We start from the raw sequence: 18070 nt of genomic DNA, 5'->3' as shown, positions 1-18070 counted from the left end.
TTCTTTAGGGCTGTCAGCCCTTTTTCCTGGTACCTTTCCCAGGTGAGAGCCTGAGTGGGAAATACTTGCCCATGATTGAGCTTGAAGATAAGAAAACATTGCTTATGGATTGGCTCCATTTGTGTGAGTGAAGTATTAGAAATGCTGATTTTTAAGGGGTCAGGTCTGGGAGCTGCTCCCTGACAGGGGGATCTGAAGGATCTCTTTTTTTTCCTTGACTATTTGTGTAGTTTTCAACCCTTTGACTTTCCAATTCAGCTTTGCAAAGTGCATTAGGAGTCTAAATTTAGAGTTTGATAAATTCTTGTAAAAAAAAACCCCTCCTTTCCACGTAATGTAAGATTTAATTTCTTGGTCTCTTTGACCTCTTGATTTTTTTTTTTTTAAGCCAAATTAAGAACCATACTTGTGGGCACACTGAAGCAGAAGAGTAGCTGGGTGCTTTTGTATATGTGGGGAGTTGACTGAAGAACTGCAGTCTTTGACTTCTCCATAATTATCACTTGGGAAGCATCTGGAAAGATGACACTGCCTGGAATTTTGGGGAGTAAGACCTTCAAATATCCAATGAATATGCTCAGCTATCAATTTGCCTATTGCATTGCAAAAAAAGGGCAGCAAGCAAAGGAATTGGAGATTTACAGACTGACCCAGAAAACTCCAGAGGATCTCACCAGTTGGGAGATGAGCTGCTCAGTCCTACTGTGTCCTTTTACAAATAAATATTGACAATTGGTGGTGTTTGTGTGCCTGTTGCTGTGCCTGAGCTCGTGCAGCAGCTCTTCTCTGTGTGATAACAAAACTTCTGCTCTCTTGTTCTCCCAGGGCTGATGAAATCGAGATGATCATGACAGACCTTGAAAGAGCGAATCAGGTAGGATTTTAAATGAGTTCCCCATAAAATTCTAAGTGTGACTTTGATTATTCTTTTTTAATTCTCTTTTGGATTTCATGACAGTTCTTTTATATGCACTTTGCAGTCATAACTGCATGGAGTAAGAAAATATGCAAATTTCAAGCAAAATACAGCTCTTTAGGGATGCTCTGTAAGGATTGTGGGCACAGTAGAGCAGTGCTTGCCATATATTTACCTTCTAATAATTTAAACTTACATTTCCCACTGTAGTTATTCTTGGCTCTGTGTTTCTAAATCTGTCATGTTGGCCCCTGCTCAGACATGCAGGTAAATGGTTTGCCCAAATTAAAGGGTCTCTGCCCTGTGGCTGTGGCAGGGCTGCAGGTTTTGGGGACTTCTCCAGACTTATTTTCCCCCTTCCTTTTCTGCTGTGTTTTATTGGCATATTAATTTTTAGCAAGGGTTCAGACTGTTCTTTCTGTGCAGGACCACAGAGAAATTGCCATTTGTTCCTGCAGATGTTAATTTGGGCTGTGAGATGTCTCTCTGGCCATCCCTCACAGTGCACACACTCCTGACACGAGTACCAGAAATACTGAGTTTTAACAAACCCAAACCCAATGGCCATGCAGGGAACCCTGTGAGTGAATGAGTGAGGTGGTGGAGGAGATGTGTATGGCCAGGCAGGATTCCATGACAAAGGAAATTCCACAAGCCACTGGGTGGTGGCTTCACAGAAGGAAACCTCAGCCAGGCATTTGCTTATCAGTGAGTTTCATTAATCCCTCTGCCAGGTACAACCAGAGATTGCAATCTTGAATCTCCCAGGCTATGGATGTATAATCCAGCTGAAGTTTAGCTTGACAGCAGCTCCTTTCCAGGAGGAATGGTGGCAGCTCCTTCCCTTCCCTGGGTCCTGCTGTCAGCAGTGGTTGTGTGAGCCAGACCAGGTCACTGATCCTGTTGAAAATGTACCCCCTGCTCCAGCTGCTGTTTTGTTTTGTCTTTTCCCTTTTGCCAGATCAGCTTTCAGCCCCCACACTCCCCTGCTGCAGCTGCCAAGTTACAGCAAGTGCTGTCGGCCTTTATATTAGTTCTCAGAAAACTGGAAAAATACAAATCACAGAATCATTTCCACTGGAAAAGCCCTCCAAGATCATCTGTCCAACCATCACCCAGCACTGCCCAGGCCACCATTCACCCATGTCCCCAAGTGCCACATCCATGGGGCTCTGAAATCCCCAAAGGGATTGCAACTCCACCCCTGCCCTGGGTGCCAAGGCTGGACAACCCTTCAAATGAAGAGATTTTCCCTGATATCCAACCTAAACCTCCCTTGGAGCAGCCTGAGGCTGTTTTCTTATGTCCTGTCACTTTTACCTGGGAGCAGAGCCCAACCCTCACCTAAAGCCTCCTTCCAGGGATTTGTAAAGAGAAATTCCCTTTTCCCCAGGCTGAGCCCTCCCAGCTCCCTGAGCCACTCCTGGTGCCCCAGACCCTTCCCCAGCTCCGTTCCCTTCTCTGGACACACCTCCAGCATCTTAATGTCTTAATGAAGCCAAAATCAGATTTGTAAGTTGTTGAGTTGATTATTTAGTCAGTAAAAGCAAACTGGTGTTTGCACAGTGGGTTTTTAGTTCTGTCAAAGAACTTTTGTAGACAGCATTAAATATTTATGAAAGTGCTAGTAATTATTTGAAAATATGTAGACTTTTTAGAAATTATGTAGGTGTTAAAAATGTTTTGGTAGAATTATTTTGTGATTTTTGCAAAGGCAGTACATTTTGCAATGATTTAGCCAGTAGCTGTTTTTTTCCCCTTAGTCTAAAGGGGGCTGTAGTTAAAGAACAAGTATTTCTGAATTCCTCATTGCCTCCTAAAATGGATTATACATATTTATCCAGAAATGCTGTTTTTCTGCCTAACTGGTACAAAGCTGCAATGTGGGTTGGGGTTTTTTTTTACTTTGTTGTGGTGCTTTTCTTGTAATTAGGTAAAATTTATAACTGCTTATGTGCATAACCCTTAGTTTGGTTGTAATTCTGCAAAATTTGACTGTACATAAAATCACAGTGCCGTTCCTCTGAGCTGTTGGAAAACCAGAGGAGGGGATCCTGTCTCCCCTTTCTCCATCTCCCTATCCTCCTTTCCCCCTCTGACTGCTGTGGTCCCATCCCCTCCCAAAGAGCAGCTGGATAAAGCAGCCCTGGGAGCTTCTCCATGGTCTCCTCTGGAACTGTTCAGCAGCTCCGTGTCTTTCTTGTGCTGGAGCCCCACGAGGGACACACAGGGACTCTGTGGCCCTAAAAGAGCTGGAGAAGGGAAGGGCAGATTCACCTGGAGAGGAGCAGGAGCTGCTGCAGTGGCTCAGCTCATTTGCTGAAGCATGCCCATAGAGCCTTTGCCTTTATAAAACACTTAGATGAATTATATCTAATCTTTGCAGCAGCAATTCCTGTGTTTTACCTTTTCATAGTCGGAAAAAAAAAATACTAGAAGAAATTAAATCTATTGCACAGGCCAGAAAGTGAGTTTGCATCAGGCTGAAGTGTTACAATTGCAGAAACAAGTACTTAACCTAATTATGTATTTAATAGTTAAATTAACATTTCCTTTTACCATTTCAGTAAGTGCTCATTCCCCATTATTAAGGCTACCTTTAAAGAGTAGTGCTCAGCACGACTTCCTCTTTGCTCAGGGACTGCCTTGCTGATGTGGATGTGATGTTTTGCTGCTCTGGAATTAGCACTGACCCAAATGACTGGGATTCAGAGTACAGATTTACATGTTTCCAGTAAAAATATGATAAAAAGAAAGTGGTGTAAGTTTTTATATATCTGACATTTCTTGAAAATGTCTTTCCCGATTACTGCCCTTTTTAAATTCAGAGCTGGCACTTCAGAACTTCCCTTGCTGTTGTGAGCACTCCTCTGTAGCTCCTGAGAGGTGGGGAGTGCCTTTTCCTCTCCAGTTCTCCAGGGACCTGACCTTGGTCCAGGTGTCCATAAAAATGGTCAAATCCACAGGGACAGAGGTGATGTTGTGGCTCCCAGCCCCGTGTCCTGATGGGTGAAGCAGGGACCATTCTTACCTTTAGCTCCATCACCTCTCTTCTCCCAGTGTTTTTTCTCACCTGGATCCTTAAGCTTTTTCATGCAGGAGCTTTCTGGGCTACTTTGCTGTGATACCAACCCCAGAATAAATTACTGGCTCATCAGAATAATTGCCTTTAAATGCCAGTGAGCTTTGCAATTTTCTGCTCAGAGAGAGGGAGGGGTAATGACCCCAAAGCTCCCTCCCTCTCCATTGTGTCATTAACACAAGGTGTAAACTGAATTTTCCCACAAAACATAATAGTGGGAGAAATGATTCCCTGGCTGGGACAGAGGAGGGTGCTGGAGATGAAGGCTGCTGACAGCCCCTTCTTCCTCAGCTGCTCAGGACCATTAATCCACGACCTTTAGTGGGATTTTGTGGCAGGGCAGGTCCGTTCTGACTGGCAGAGATCAGAGTACACCAAGTTACAGCTTCTGTGAGGGTGCCATGGGTGTAACCCTTCCCTTTGAAAGTCCCAAGAGGTTTTTTTATATAAAAAAGGGCAAGAATAGTGCATTAAACTGTCTGCTGCAGCTGCAGCTGCCTCGAGAGGAGCTGTCAGCTCCTGCCATGGAGCTTTAGGAGGGGTAAAAGTTCTGAAGCCAAAACCCCGTCTGGTTTGGTGGTAAAAGATGCAATTCCATCCTTTCCCAGGCAGCAGGAGAGCCGTGGCTGCAGAATCCCTGTCCATCCTCTCCTCATCCCCCAGCTGTGGCTCTGTGCAGGAGCTGAGGGCACAACAGAGCCAAGTACAATAGCAAGGGCTCCTTTTCACTTTATTAACCCAGCAGCTCAATGACAAAACTTGATAACATAACCCACCAGTTCCCCCTGCATTTCCATGAAGATTTAATAATGCTGTAGTTTGGTGAAGGGACTCGTTTTATTAAGATTTCATTTTGCACAATAAATCACTGCATATTTTCTGATATGCTACGAAGTATAAGAATAAATAATTAAAACTAAAATACCCGTACTTGTCAAAATAAATGATTTATCATAGTTTGGGATACAGCATCTTTGAATTTTTTATTGTTGGATTCCCAGAATATTCTAATTTCCAATCAGGGAAGTTAATGAAGCTCCAGTATATATATTTCTGCATTCACAGCAGTTACACTTGTGTGACTGTTTATTTTAGACAAATATTTATGGTTAGCACTTTCCTGTACCTTTTCAAGTTTACACCTTTCCAGTGTTTATGGCAGCAAAGTCACGAATCTTTTGGGACGACAAATTTATTCAAACAAATTATTGTTCTATTTCTGTACTTCATCCAGGAACAACCCAGTTGTGCCTGAGAAAAAGAGGTTTTTGTTGGAAAGAATAATTCCTAGGTTGTGAAAACAGAAATATTTAAATGTATTTTAATTTTTAAGTTTATTAAAAATATTTAATTTTTTCAAATTACAGCAGAGCTCATCTTAAGGTTTTAATACTGAGTCTAAATTTCTGGCTTTGTGTCATTGATGTGTCCAGATCTCTTTTCTGCCTTTATACATTGATCACCTGGTTAAAAAAAAATTAAAAATCTAATGGGCTTTGTATTTTGAGCTTCCTGTAATGAAAAAGCTTCTTTTTCACTTTTAAAACAAAAAGAGAAGAACTTTGGTTAGGGTTGTTTGATCCTGGGTTATTGTATTTTTATCTGAAAGAGAAGGATCTAGATTTGAAAAGCAGACTCAGGTATAGGTATTGTTAGATTTTGACAGTGGTAAGAGAAAGAAAACGTGAGACTTTTGTGTGTGTGTGGACTACTTTGTGTAAGCTATAGAAGAAGAATTAATTTATTTTTTCTTCTGTTATCCCTTTGGAAAAGCCATATGTTCCCATTAGTTTTCTTTCCATCTTGATAGTGCTCCCAGATTTCTACTTCTTATTTTTTCTGGGGAAAGAAAGTCAAATACATAAACTACTAATACCAATAAATCAGGAAAACTGTACTTTCTAAAATATAACAGCTTTTATTAAAGAATCTAGACTGGATCAATATCATTTATTCCACAGAAATGTAGTTTTGGGTTTTAAAGTCTGTAGAGGAAGAATTAGTGAATTTAAGCATTCTTTTGGAGCCAAACTGCCACTAAAATACATAAAAGAGTGTCTGCTATAAAAGTAGAAAGAAAACCTCGCCAGGATGTTTTAGCAGAAATGCTGCTCTCAAGATTATTTTTTATTTCCTTGGGTATGGCACCTTCCTGTCTCCAACAAATCACATTGGAAAACGGTTCGAAAAGATATTCCTGCTAAGTGAGATTGCCATAAAATATGTATGTTTTTGAGCAGCAGATGGAATAAATTCCCCTTTTCACTCAGCAGCACAAGTGCAGCACAATACAGGTGGTGCTGGTGCCTGGGGGGGCTTTGCTGTGACCACCACAGCCCTGGTGAGGAATCCTTGGGTTTGCTCTTCCATGAGGAAGGGAATTCATCCTGCCTTGACTCCTGCATTGCACCAAGGCTGACACAGGCACTGCCAGAGGATTTGCTTTTATTTCTGATTCCCTCAGCAGTGAACTGGATGCTTCCATCGTGTGCCATCCCTGGAAGTGCCCCAGACCAGGCTGGATGGAGCTTGGAGCACCCTGGGATAGGGAAAGTCATCTCTGCCGTGTCAGGGGGCGGAATGAGATGAGGTTTAAGGTCCCTCCCAGCCCAAACCATTCCATGGATCCAGTTAAGTTACACTGCTTCATGGCAGATGAAGTCATTCACTTAATCCTGGGATTTCACTGTCTGCAGAATGGGAATAATATTTACTTTACAAAGGGCATTTGAGATCCTTGCACGGAGAAGTTCTGTATAAAGGCAAAATATGGTTAATATTATTTTCATGCAAACATGGGTTTCCTGCAAATGCCTGGCTATCAGTTGGGAATACATTTATCTGGCAGCCTTTCAGCAAACAGAGGAAAGTGCAATAGCCTGAAGACAAGAATGAAGACAACCCAACCTCTTCTGGTTGGTGGAGTTTTTTCTCTTTTTTTTCATGTAATTCTCCATTGTTGGAAAAAATAGGTACCAGAGCCCCGAAAAATCTTTCATGTCCCTGATGTTCTGCTAACCTTACAGCTGTTCTGTGGAAGTTAGGGCCATCTAAAGGTTTTATAGCAAATTTTTATATCTGAAAAGTTGAGAAATTAAAGCACATTGAACCAGTGTGTTTTAATTGATGTTGTACTCTGAGAAACACAGCTTTTGCAGCAGCTTGCAAGTCTGAATGTCAGCTCCAAGTGTGGTGATTGCTGCCATAACCAGGCTCATTAACTGCAGCAGAATTACTTGTGATAATACCCACTCCTCACCCATAGGAAGATTTTCCCACATGCAGCACTGAATTTAGCATAGAATAAGGAAATAGAGTTTGGCTGGTGGAACTTTAAGGGAAAGGTTATACATTTTTTTTCACATAAGTATCTCATTTTGCTGTTCACACCACTGGTCTTTGATCAAATTAACATTTTACTGTAAGTAGGAGAGCACTCGGTTCATGCTATTCATTATCTTGTCAGGAAACAAGGAGAATAATTTAAACTGGATATATTGTGTAAGGCTTTTTTTTCTTTTTTTTTCTATTTTTAATTGGAAACCACACAGCAGTGTTATCATTGTGACCTCCTGGCTCCGCTGTGAGCAGTACAATATTTACCTGCTGTATGAAGGAAAATGGAACTATTTTGAAATATTTTGTTACCAGGGAGGTAGTTCTGTACTAGAAAACAGCGGTGTAGGAATTAGAAGGAGTTGTATGACTGAACTACGCTGAAAAATAGGATTTTGGGCAATATTGGATTTGCATGAGCTTCATCAAGGCCATTAATGTGGCTGTCACTGGTCATTGAGGGGTTTTTTTTAGGCTGTGCATAGGATTTGGGAGTAAGAAAGCCAGAGTTTTAGTACTGGCTGGTGAAAAGCAACTGTGCTGTGACATGTCCAGTACCTAAAGGGGCTCCAGGAAAGCTGGAGAGGGACTTGGGACAAGGAATGGAGCTCCAGGACAGCAGGGAATGACTTCCCACTGCCAGAGGGCAGGGATGGATGGGATATTGGGAAGGAATTGTTCCCTGTGAGGGTGGGGAGACCCTGGCACAGGGTGCCCAGAGCAGCTGTGGCTGCCCCTGGATCCCTGGAAGTGTCCAAGGCCAGGTTGGACAGGGCTTGGAGCAGCTTGGGATAGTAGAAGTGTCCCTGACCTGGCCAAGGTCCCTTCCAAACCAAGCCTTTCTGTGATTCTGTGGCTATCTCTGTATTTCTCAGCTGAAGTGGAACAGTTTCCCACAAACAGAAGGTTTTGTGAACTTTCCAGTGGCTCCAAGTTGTGCAAGATTCCTCGGGTTTAGCCATTTTCCATACTGGGCGCCTGTCTCTGGCTGCACTCTTTATTTCTTACTTCAGGAAAAATTGTTCAACCATTTCTAAGGACAAGATTAGGAAAAAGAAAATCCGTTTTCCCCCAGATGTTACGAGTTTTTCTTGCTGTTTTGCTGGGGAGCCTGCTGTGCCCAGATTTAATAGAAAGGGTTTGACGAGGGATGGTTCGCTTTTTTCTCAGTGTTGTATCTTCTGTTGCTTCAAGTAAAAAAGTTTAAAAAAAAAAATAAATTGAAAAACAGCCTCAACTTTGGCCAGCCTGTAAGAGTCTGGAAAAAAGAGTTCACAGAAACTCAGCAGAATCTGGTTTGAGTTTGTTCAGGCTTTGCTGTCGGTGCCTGTCCCAGGCACGCTGCAGTCTGGCACTGCTGGGTGAACATTAACCAGGCAGGTTTCGCTTTTTCTGGGTGTGATGTGAGGTTTTGGGGGGGAACAGGGAGGGGAGACGCTGCCCAGGCTGCCCCTGCCACAGCTGGAGACATCAGCATGGGAGCAGGACAGGGAGAGGGGTTCATGGTGGGGAGGGAATGGGGACAAACACTGGGACAGGGACACTTGGAGGACCTTTTGTGAGCACATTTGGAGAAGAAGCAACGAGGAGAAGAGGAAGGAGGAAAAGAGGAAGGAGGAGAAGAGGAAGGAGGAAAAGAGGAAGGAGAAAATCGTGGGGGTAAGGCTCATTCTGGAAGTTTGTGGATGTTCATTAGGTCGTGTGAGGTACGAGCTGGGGTTTGCCTGCCTGCAGCTGAAGGCGCCGTGGAGCACAGAGAAGACAGAAATGGTGCTTCCAGCAGCCAAAATGAATTAGGAAGGGGACAGAGTGACAAGCAGAGAGGGGTGGCAGTGGAAGAGGCAAACCCAGAGGGTCTGGCAGGGGAGCAGCACTGCAGCCACTGCACAGAGCCTCGGCTCAGGAGCGGGCAGGGGCAGCTCCTGCCGGGCTGGGAGCCTCCAGCCAGGGCTGCCGTGCAGGGAAATGTGCCAGGGGCTCCAGGAACCCAAACAAGGCTTGTGCCAGTGCAGTCAGTAATGTCCTGAAGCACTTCTGGTGGTGCAGCACAGCTCCTGTGAGGAGCAGGTTAATGCCACCGGGGGAGCAGATGAAGTGCAGGGGTCACACACAGAACAAGAGGACAAAGCAGAAGATCTACTCACCAAGCCATGTTCCTGAATTTCTCATTGGGAAAATGTCATTGGAAAAGCCACAGCAGGTCCTGTGTGGTGCTATCCCACTCCTGAACCCTCACACAGGGTGGCTGAGCACCAGCCTTGGGCTTGGCCTTTCCAAACTTGTAAGTGCTCAAATTTGAAACTGCCATTCTTTTAACAGGGTTTTGTGTGTCATTTATAATTTATATTGCAATAGCACCCAAAAGTGCTTTCCAGACACTGAGCACATCTGTAATTCTGGCTCTAAAAAGCTTCCATTCTGTGAGGGGGGAATAAAAAAGAGTAAAATTGACCAGCATTTCCCAACTAGAATTGCCCAGAGTTTGTGCTGATGTATTTTTAACAATGCCTAGTATGAAATCTTGTCTGGTATTATTCCGAGGATCACAACAGGTGTTGGGAATTGGCTGGGGAGGCTGTGCAGAAAGGGCAGCTGACAGCTCACTGTATATGCAGATGTACCACCTATTAGCAATATCCTCTGTGGTTTGCTCGCATGCGAGCTGAATAGATTCTCCAAACAATGCTGCGCTGAATGGAAGCCATCAGCAGAATTGCTCAAGGCTGCAAAACCCATTACTTATACAGCATAGATGGAAGAGCAAGTGCCACAGTGTAGTAACTTGTCCTGCTTTGCTGGAGTTGTTCTGCAGTTATTAGATCAATATATGTAGCTGCACATCTAATAAAGTACCAGAAAATAATTTATCTCAATGTGTATTGTTAGCTCAGTATTTATCCTGATATTATCCAGCTGCATAAACAACATAAATCGCTCTTTTTGTGCCTTTTTTTGCTGCTGCTTCCACGTTTTCCAAGCACACAATAGGTTGTGTCCCCTGCTCTGATTATTGGAGCCACGTCACTGTACTTTTTACAATCACATTTTAATTACAGCTGTAGAACCTATGCAAAATCATTTAATACAATGTTGTGAGCAAATAGCGCAGATGATGCGTTTAGTATTTGATTGCTGTTAGTTTACTCATTGATTAAACATGCAGAGTCTGCTTTGACTGGTGAGGAAGTCAGAGACCACACACACACAGGGCTATAGGGCTTATTCACTGTAGGGTCTACATTTTCTATAGATTTTATATTTGCTATAGATTTCATATTCATTATAGGTTTTATATTTCTGTAAGTTGTACATTAGCTATAGCTTCTATATTCACTATAATTTTATATCCACTACAGGCTTTCTATTTGCTCTGTGTTCTATATTCACTATTTCAGATGACCTAGGTTTTCCAAAGGATTAGCAAGGAATCTGTGGCAGTTTGGGTGGCTCAAAAATGGCAGTGAGAATTCATCATTCCATAAAAGAAGGGATCCATCAGCTGGTCAAGGAGAGTTTTGAGCTTCACTGGTGGCAGCTGATGGATTTGGTAGAATTGGAGACAGGTCTTAGAAGTGGAGAGAAAAAATTATTTTGGCTGTTTTCGGAAAGCACAGCATGATTTATGTGGAGTAGCCCAGGCAAAAAGCAGTGATTACTCAAGGAGGGAAGCAGTGTGGTTTTATAACAATAAAATACATTTTTTTTAAGAAGAGAGAAGACAGTCTTGCCAGGAGGAGTGTATATTGTAAAATAACCAGGTTTTGTTCCATTTCTAACAGAAGCTTACAGACAGTTATGAAAAGGACTTTGCTGCTATTTATTGCCTGAAGTTACTGATCCATCTGTCTCTACCCAAACTCTCATACAGACAATTTTTCCTCATCATTCTCTCTCCTTTCTATTATTATTCAATATTTAGATGGGAATTTTGACCAGTGGCCAAGTCAGAGGCTTATCAGCTATTGCGTAAATCCTCAGCAGCTGGTAACTGAGCTGTGCAATATTGTCACTTCAGGGTTAAATATTGTTGAATAAATAGACCTGCTGAAAGAACAGAATCTAACAATTCATGTTTTAGGGAATAATTACTGCAGAAAGACAGCCCACAACATTGTATGTGTGTTTGAGAGAGTGGTCAGAATATCTTTTAATTCAGCATTTACCCGTGAGAATTATTCCCATGAGGAGCCTTGCAATAAAATCTGCTTGGTCTATGAGAATAGAAAGAAATTGAATAAAAAGACTCCATTTCCACTTGTATTTATTCAGTCTGGGAAATTCAGTGGGCCGCAGCATTAGTATCAGCAGGGGATTCCTTGCTCCTAGCGTTAAATTACTGTCATAATCGCTCAATTATTTCTTCCTTGTACTGTTTAAAATAAAAATCCATCACATTCTATGTTTTTTTCTAACATTTATTAGGTTGAGTGTTTAGGAAAATCAATTATATTCAGTCAGGCATGAATTGATGAATGTTCTTGTAATAATTGTCAGTTGTTAAACTGAATGTACTTTCTCTTTTCACCCCTTTTCATTTCCTTCAGAGGGCAGAGGTGGCTCAGAGAGAGGCAGAGACCTTAAGGGAGCAGCTCTCATCAGCTAACAAATCTCTCCAACTTGCTACGCAGATCCAGAAGGCACCTGATGTGGTGAGAGAAAATATTTACTGACTCTTACAGGTTTCTGACATTCCTGCAGTACAGCTCCTTCAGTTCATGCCCACAGCTATAAAAACAGCTGTTTGAAGTCGTATTTTAACTAAAAGGGAGTGGTGTTCCTTCGGGATTGTGGTGGGGCTCCGCTTCTGAGGGGGTTGGTGGCTGGAGGAGACCACGGGAAGGACAGAGGTCACTTGGCTCCGTGGTGATCCATCACTGCCTGCTCCAGGTGGACAGCACAACTCTCAGAAATCATTTCACAGGGCTGAGAGCATCGGCAGAGGAGGAACAGAGGCAGTGGGAGAGCCTTGGTGGCCATCAGCACGTGTGGCCCTGAGGTGTGGGGCTCCATCCCAGAGCTCCCTGCCCACTATGCCTCTCCTCACTCCGTGTCTGGGCTGTCACAGAAACTGGAAATAAATTTGATACCACTGCAGTTTTCACTGGCTGTATCTAAACTGAGACTTGCACCTATAAATCCTTGGACAATTGAGAAGATACCCTGCACTCCTGCTTGTTTCCTCCTCTGTGTGGCTCTGAAATCCCGAGGCTGCTGATGGGACCTGCAGGCACAGGGGATTGTTACAGGGCTCCAGCTGGCCCTGGCTGAGCAGGTATCACAGATGAGCAGCCAGATCATTTTGAGTTTTGTTTGCCAAAGGAGAAATAGGAGTATTTAAATGTAAATATGCAATTAAGTGAAATTTAGTCTACTTCTAAGCAGCAGATTTAAGAAACAAAAGAAATCATTGCTTTTTTTTCCCTTGCAAGCTTTATACATGCTTGACACTGATAGCAGAGGAACACATGGCTGCCTTTAAAAATCGTTTGCAGAGAACGAGTAACAAACCATAAGTCCTCCAGATCTGTTTGGTTGTCTATTAATACAACCCAGTATTTTCTCAGAGAAGTCAAAAGATAGACAAGTAGGCTGCAAAACAAAAAATAAAAAGCCTGAATATCACTTGTAACTCTGAATTACCTGCCTCTTCCTATCTTGTGTCCTAGTCTTATCATTATTTTAACATTAGGTCTTTCTTGTATTTAATAGTACTTCTGCACTTCATTTATATTTAATATGACAACTACTGCAGGATGAAAATGATCATTATCTATCTTATTTCAGACTCTACGTTCTAGTCTCAATAGGCACAAGCAGCAGATGATTATACAACTTGTGATGTTTCATGCAAGCAAATTAGAGGTTTTTTCAAGTTAAAAGTGTAATTCAGTGTAATAGGAGAGCGTTGTTAACTGCTGTTCGTACATGCAGCTTTCTGTGAGTGCAGCGGGGTGTAGTCACTGAGAATCAAGCTGAATGTTTAGGAGATATGGAAAAGGGGATTTTGTTGTTCCTGTATTCCCAGAAAAGAGGATATGGAGTATATTTCAATCTGCTGTAGTGTCATCTTCATTTGTCAGGATGCGGCTGGGGTGAATTCTCAGCTCTTTCACCACAGATCTTTGGTTTAGTGCTCGCCATCTTCATCTGCCTCTTGCTGAATGGGTTCTCTCCTCCTTCACTGGTGCTTCTGAGGAACAGCCATTAACCTTTGTGAGATGCAGTTTGGGATCTTTAATGGAATGTGTGCCCCCACACTGGCACAAGGCTTTCCTCACCCTCCCCACGGAGGAGGCTCAGAGCTCCCCGGTGCATCACAGCTGAAATCTCCCAGCACAAAAGGAGACAGAGGTGGTACAATTAGTCTCTATTCTCTTCTCTGAATGCATCTGCCTTCTTCTGGGCCTCTCTGTCCTCTCTGATTCCTTGTCCCCCCAAGAAGTCAGTCCAGAGAGGAAGTTCCAGACTTGAGGACAGATTTTACAGCTGTGGAAAACTGGAAGAAGGAAGATTTAGGAAAGGGAATTTCTGAAAGCGGTGACCAAAGGGAGAATGGCCTTGTCTTAGAGCTGTCACATCTCTCTTCTTCCCCATGGAGGGATGCTTGCAATAATGTTAACATGAACAATTTTCATGCAAGGAGCAAGTTCATTGGAAGTAGCAGTTTGGGGCAATTTTTGACAATTTTGCCTGAAACGTGCAGTGTGCATGCAGAGAGCCACAGGCACATGTCTCTGCCGTTCCTGATTAAGAAATTCTGCTCCATTACTTCAGAATATTTTATCTGATTAGTATTTTGTAAGCACAGATTTTCATAGTTGTCAAAGCATTTGGGCTATTAATAATAAATAGATCTAAATAGAATCCTTTGACTTTCACGGCTGCATCTTTCCAGTGCACTTATGAAATAGGGAAATTTATTCCCTCTGTTATCCCTGTTTTCCCAGAGAGCTGTCCTGGGCTGTAGGAAGTTCCATCTTCCAGATTCCCAAGGTCAATCACAGGAGTCCCAGATTTAGGAACCGTCTGTTTCTTGTGCCACCCAATGCCGTGTTTGCTCCCTGCCAAACTACCCTGAATTTAGGTTTGTTGCCTTTCCTTCCTTTTTGTGGTCTGATCCTCTTTTCCCCCCTCCAGGAGCAGGCCATCGAGGTGCTGACACGCTCCAGCCTGGAAGTGGAGCTGGCTGCGAAGGAGCGCGAGATCGCCCAGCTGGTTGAAGATGTCCAGAGACTCCAGGGCAGCCTCACCAAGCTGAGGGAGAACTCCAGCAGCCAAATCTCCCAGCTGGAGCAGCAGCTGACAGCCAAGAACAGCACACTCAAAGTAAGGCTCAGTTGTGCCCAAAGGATGTCTCAGAGCTGGTGATATTGGGGTTTGCTGGTGTGAGTTTCATTGGCTTCTTCAGGGTGTGGCTGAATTCTGGTTTCTGCGGCATTCATGAATCACAGAATGATTTGAGTTAGAAGGGACCTTCAAACCCATCCCATTCCACCCCCCTGGATGTATTGTTTCCTAAGGGATCACATGTCTTTTAAATTCTCAATGGCCCAATCCTTACTGTTCTGAAATGTGTTTTTGCAGAACAAGGCTGCCTTTAGGATTACAATCACCACCAAACCCCAACATACATTGACCATGGATATGTAATGAAACAGTTGAACTGAAAAGGCACAGAAAATCCCTCTTAGATTTTCCAACTTTTAATTCCCATTCCATTTATACATCTTGAAGATTTGCAAGGAATTGGTTTATCTTTCAATTTCCCTGCTACCTCATCCAGTTGTCTCCACTGGAAATGGAAAGTGTATTACTTAGGAGACAGAAACAAGCAAAATCAGGACATGGAGAAGACTTTTAGCTTCAATAACCATTTAATTATTTTTTAACTGTGTATTTGCTGCACAATAATTCCCATTTATAATTAGCAGTCTGGCCCTATATCGTTTGCATAGGAGCAGTGCTGCACTAAAACCAGAAGGAACAGCTAAGAATTCTCTGAATGACCCTTTTACCTCTCTTTTGGGCAGTTTCACCCTCCCTGTGCTGAGCCCACACAGTTCTGATCTCTGAGTGAGCATGAGAAATGTTTCCTGACGTGGGGTATGAATCAGTTTCCTGTAACTCCCGTCTCCCTCATTGTTCCACCATCTATGAGCTCTGAAGTGTAAACAAGATAAATTTATCTATTCCATTAAAGACTTGGTAATTCTGCAGGTTTGATAGTCTGAGAGTTTTCTGAGAGCAGGAGGCTGATAGTTCCCACTCAGCTCTGACTGTGGCGTGGGCAGCTTTGCTCTATCAGAATGATTTAATGTTCAATTGAAACTCTTACAAATTGCTCTAATTCTGACATTTTTTAGCAGTTACTGGTTTTGCTGTGGTGGAGCATAATTCACATGGAGAGAGACCTGTTAGGAATGAAAGCTGAAGTGTTGCAGTCAGTGTTTTCTGCATGTTTGAAGCCAGCTTTGCAGAATTTTTATGAAAATTCAGTGGAGCAAAGGACACCTATTATGTAACTCCATTGACAGTATCAGTCTCTGCCCACCTGTCACCATTTGGGCACCACTTTTATTGAGGGAGAAAGGAGCTGCCCTGGTTTTGAGGGACACTTTCTGCTGGCTACACCCGTGCTCAGGGGATTTTTTTATTTTACTTTTTCATAAAGCCTGATAGAAAATATCTTGAGTCCTTGCACTTGACAGATTTTCTTGGAATAAAGCATGTTCCTGGTGAGGTCAGTATTAGTTTAGCCATTAACTTCAAAGGGAGTAGGATCACAGAAATGACAGAGCAAGTCTTTGATTTCCATTTCAGTAATCTCCTTCCATTTTCTCATAGCCTTGCCTGGCTAATGCTCTGCATTTAGCTTTCTGTTGATAGTGTCTGATGTAGTACCTCTATTGATAGTTTTAGTCATTTCAACCCTCTTTAACCTTATTTGTTGCAACTACAAAAGTATTTCCAAATACTTACTTTCACCCCAAAGTGCTGGGAAAGCCTGTGCCAGGCACACGTTGTACAAATCTCAGTGATGATGTGCTGATCTCCTGTTTGATTATGGAGGAATTGCCTCTGAAATAACAGAGATTTTAATGGTTGCCTCCACAAAAAACAACTCACAGTTTCACAAATTAAAGCAATGTTCTCAACCTGTATCTTGAGGGAATTGTTTAATACTCTGTGACTTAATGAAACAATACAGAAATACTTTCAAAATTATTGCTTCTTTATCTTCATCTGATCTAATAATCAAAACATGTCCTCTAGTAACAAGACTTTTCTCACTCTAATTGTATTAACCCTTTGTGGCTGGATGCTAGAACATCCCTGCTACCCAGTTAAATTCCAATAATGTGAGTTGATCACTCTAAACTGAACTACAGTGTTAATCTAATGGTTATTTAAATGTTTTAAGCCCCTCAATACAGCCCCTGCTATTTATCTATGCCACTTCAGTTAATAATACAATAGTGATTGTCTTTTCTAAGTAACATGAGGAGGGACCCAATCTCTGCATGCTCTAACATGGGTTCATTCACACCACAGATACAAGATGATTCTTTAACATGGGATATTTGCAAATTTAATGTGCAGAAAAGCCACCAGTCCATTCCTTCTGCCCCCTGGCTCCTGCATTTTTGTGTGTTGGAGGTCATTGGAATATATTTTGTCTGAATTAACCAGGTTGATATTTAGTGCAAGATATTAGTTCCTCCAGATTGTCTCACAGCTTGAACCTTTGTTATCCTGTGTTCTGTGCATTTTACAGGGTTCTTGGAGACAATTACCATACTAATACATTTTAAAACAGTCATTGACTGGGAAGATGCCAAGTGCCTAAATGTTCTGTTTCTACACAGGCACTGCATCCTCAGTTGTTAGTTTATATTGTTTACTAAAGTAGATGTTTAGGTGCAGATTTTCCATGGCAACAATCTCTATATTAGGTACTTGGGAATGATGGATGTGTGTGGTTTTTATACAATCCAAAGTAAAATATTGCTGGGTGTCATACTGCTGTACCAGCACACAAGTACCTGAGAGTCCAAAACAGCTGCATTTTGTCAATATATCTTTTTTTACTTTATTTTTCTACCTGTGTTTTGTGCCTAAATTTTCCAGAAGTACCCTACCAGGGTATAGCACTTCCCTGCACAGGATTATATTTAATACAGATTGAATTAAAATGGGAATCATTAGCTTTTCTGTGGTTTATATCTGTTTCTACAAAAGGCTGTTTTCTTAGCATACCCTTGCATAAGTTACATATTAATCCAGGGTATTATTTGTTTAAAATTTCTTCTGGTGCTTTTTATGCTGAGAACTGGTATAAATTGACAGTTATTCCTGCTCTAAAAGCTCCTCTGCTCCAGACCCAAAACGTTACAAGTCATAGAGTTATGGGAAGGGTGAATTGCAGTGGATTTGTAGAGCACCAAACAGAGACAGACAGACAAAGTGACAAAGACCAAGGAGAGCAGAAGGATATCCTGGGATTTGGCAGGTCCTCCCATTGCCTCTGACCACTTGGAAAATTCTCAGCTGTGATGCTGAATCTCCTCCCAGTACCAAGGGCTCTCTGGCTCACTGGTTTCATTTAAAGATCCTTCCCCAGCCTGACCTGATGCACTAAAAATTCCACCTGGATGCTTTGTTGGAGTCACTGTATTTTGTTCAGTGAAAAAAACTCTAAAACTTGCCCTGTATTTATTCCAGATGAAAAAAAAACA

At 42.4% G+C, this 18070-nt stretch overlaps 1 protein-coding gene across 8 annotated transcripts in view; it reads left to right on the top strand.

Annotated features, from left to right (window-relative positions):
* CUX1 (cut like homeobox 1) overlaps positions 1-18070 on the top strand; it is a 264573-nt gene that overhangs the window by 167002 nt on the left and 79501 nt on the right. For all 8 annotated transcript variants that reach the window (XR_001331653.2, XM_005525853.3, XM_088066159.1 and 5 more), the window contains exons 9-11: positions 826-874; positions 11879-11983; positions 14472-14660. Coding sequence is in view for 7 of the 8 variants with exons in the window: in XM_005525853.3 (XP_005525910.1) it covers positions 826-874; positions 11879-11983; positions 14472-14660 (343 nt within the window). In the remaining variant the exon portion in view is untranslated. The remainder of the gene's footprint in view (positions 1-825; positions 875-11878; positions 11984-14471; positions 14661-18070) is intronic.

Source organism: Pseudopodoces humilis, chromosome 23 (assembly GCF_049639895.1).
Source record: "Pseudopodoces humilis isolate 2021_Gansu_Grassland_sample_001 chromosome 23, ASM4963989v1, whole genome shotgun sequence".
Classification (NCBI taxonomy): domain Eukaryota; kingdom Metazoa; phylum Chordata; class Aves; order Passeriformes; family Paridae; genus Pseudopodoces; species Pseudopodoces humilis.
This window is presented reverse-complemented; position numbering and strand designations above follow the sequence as displayed.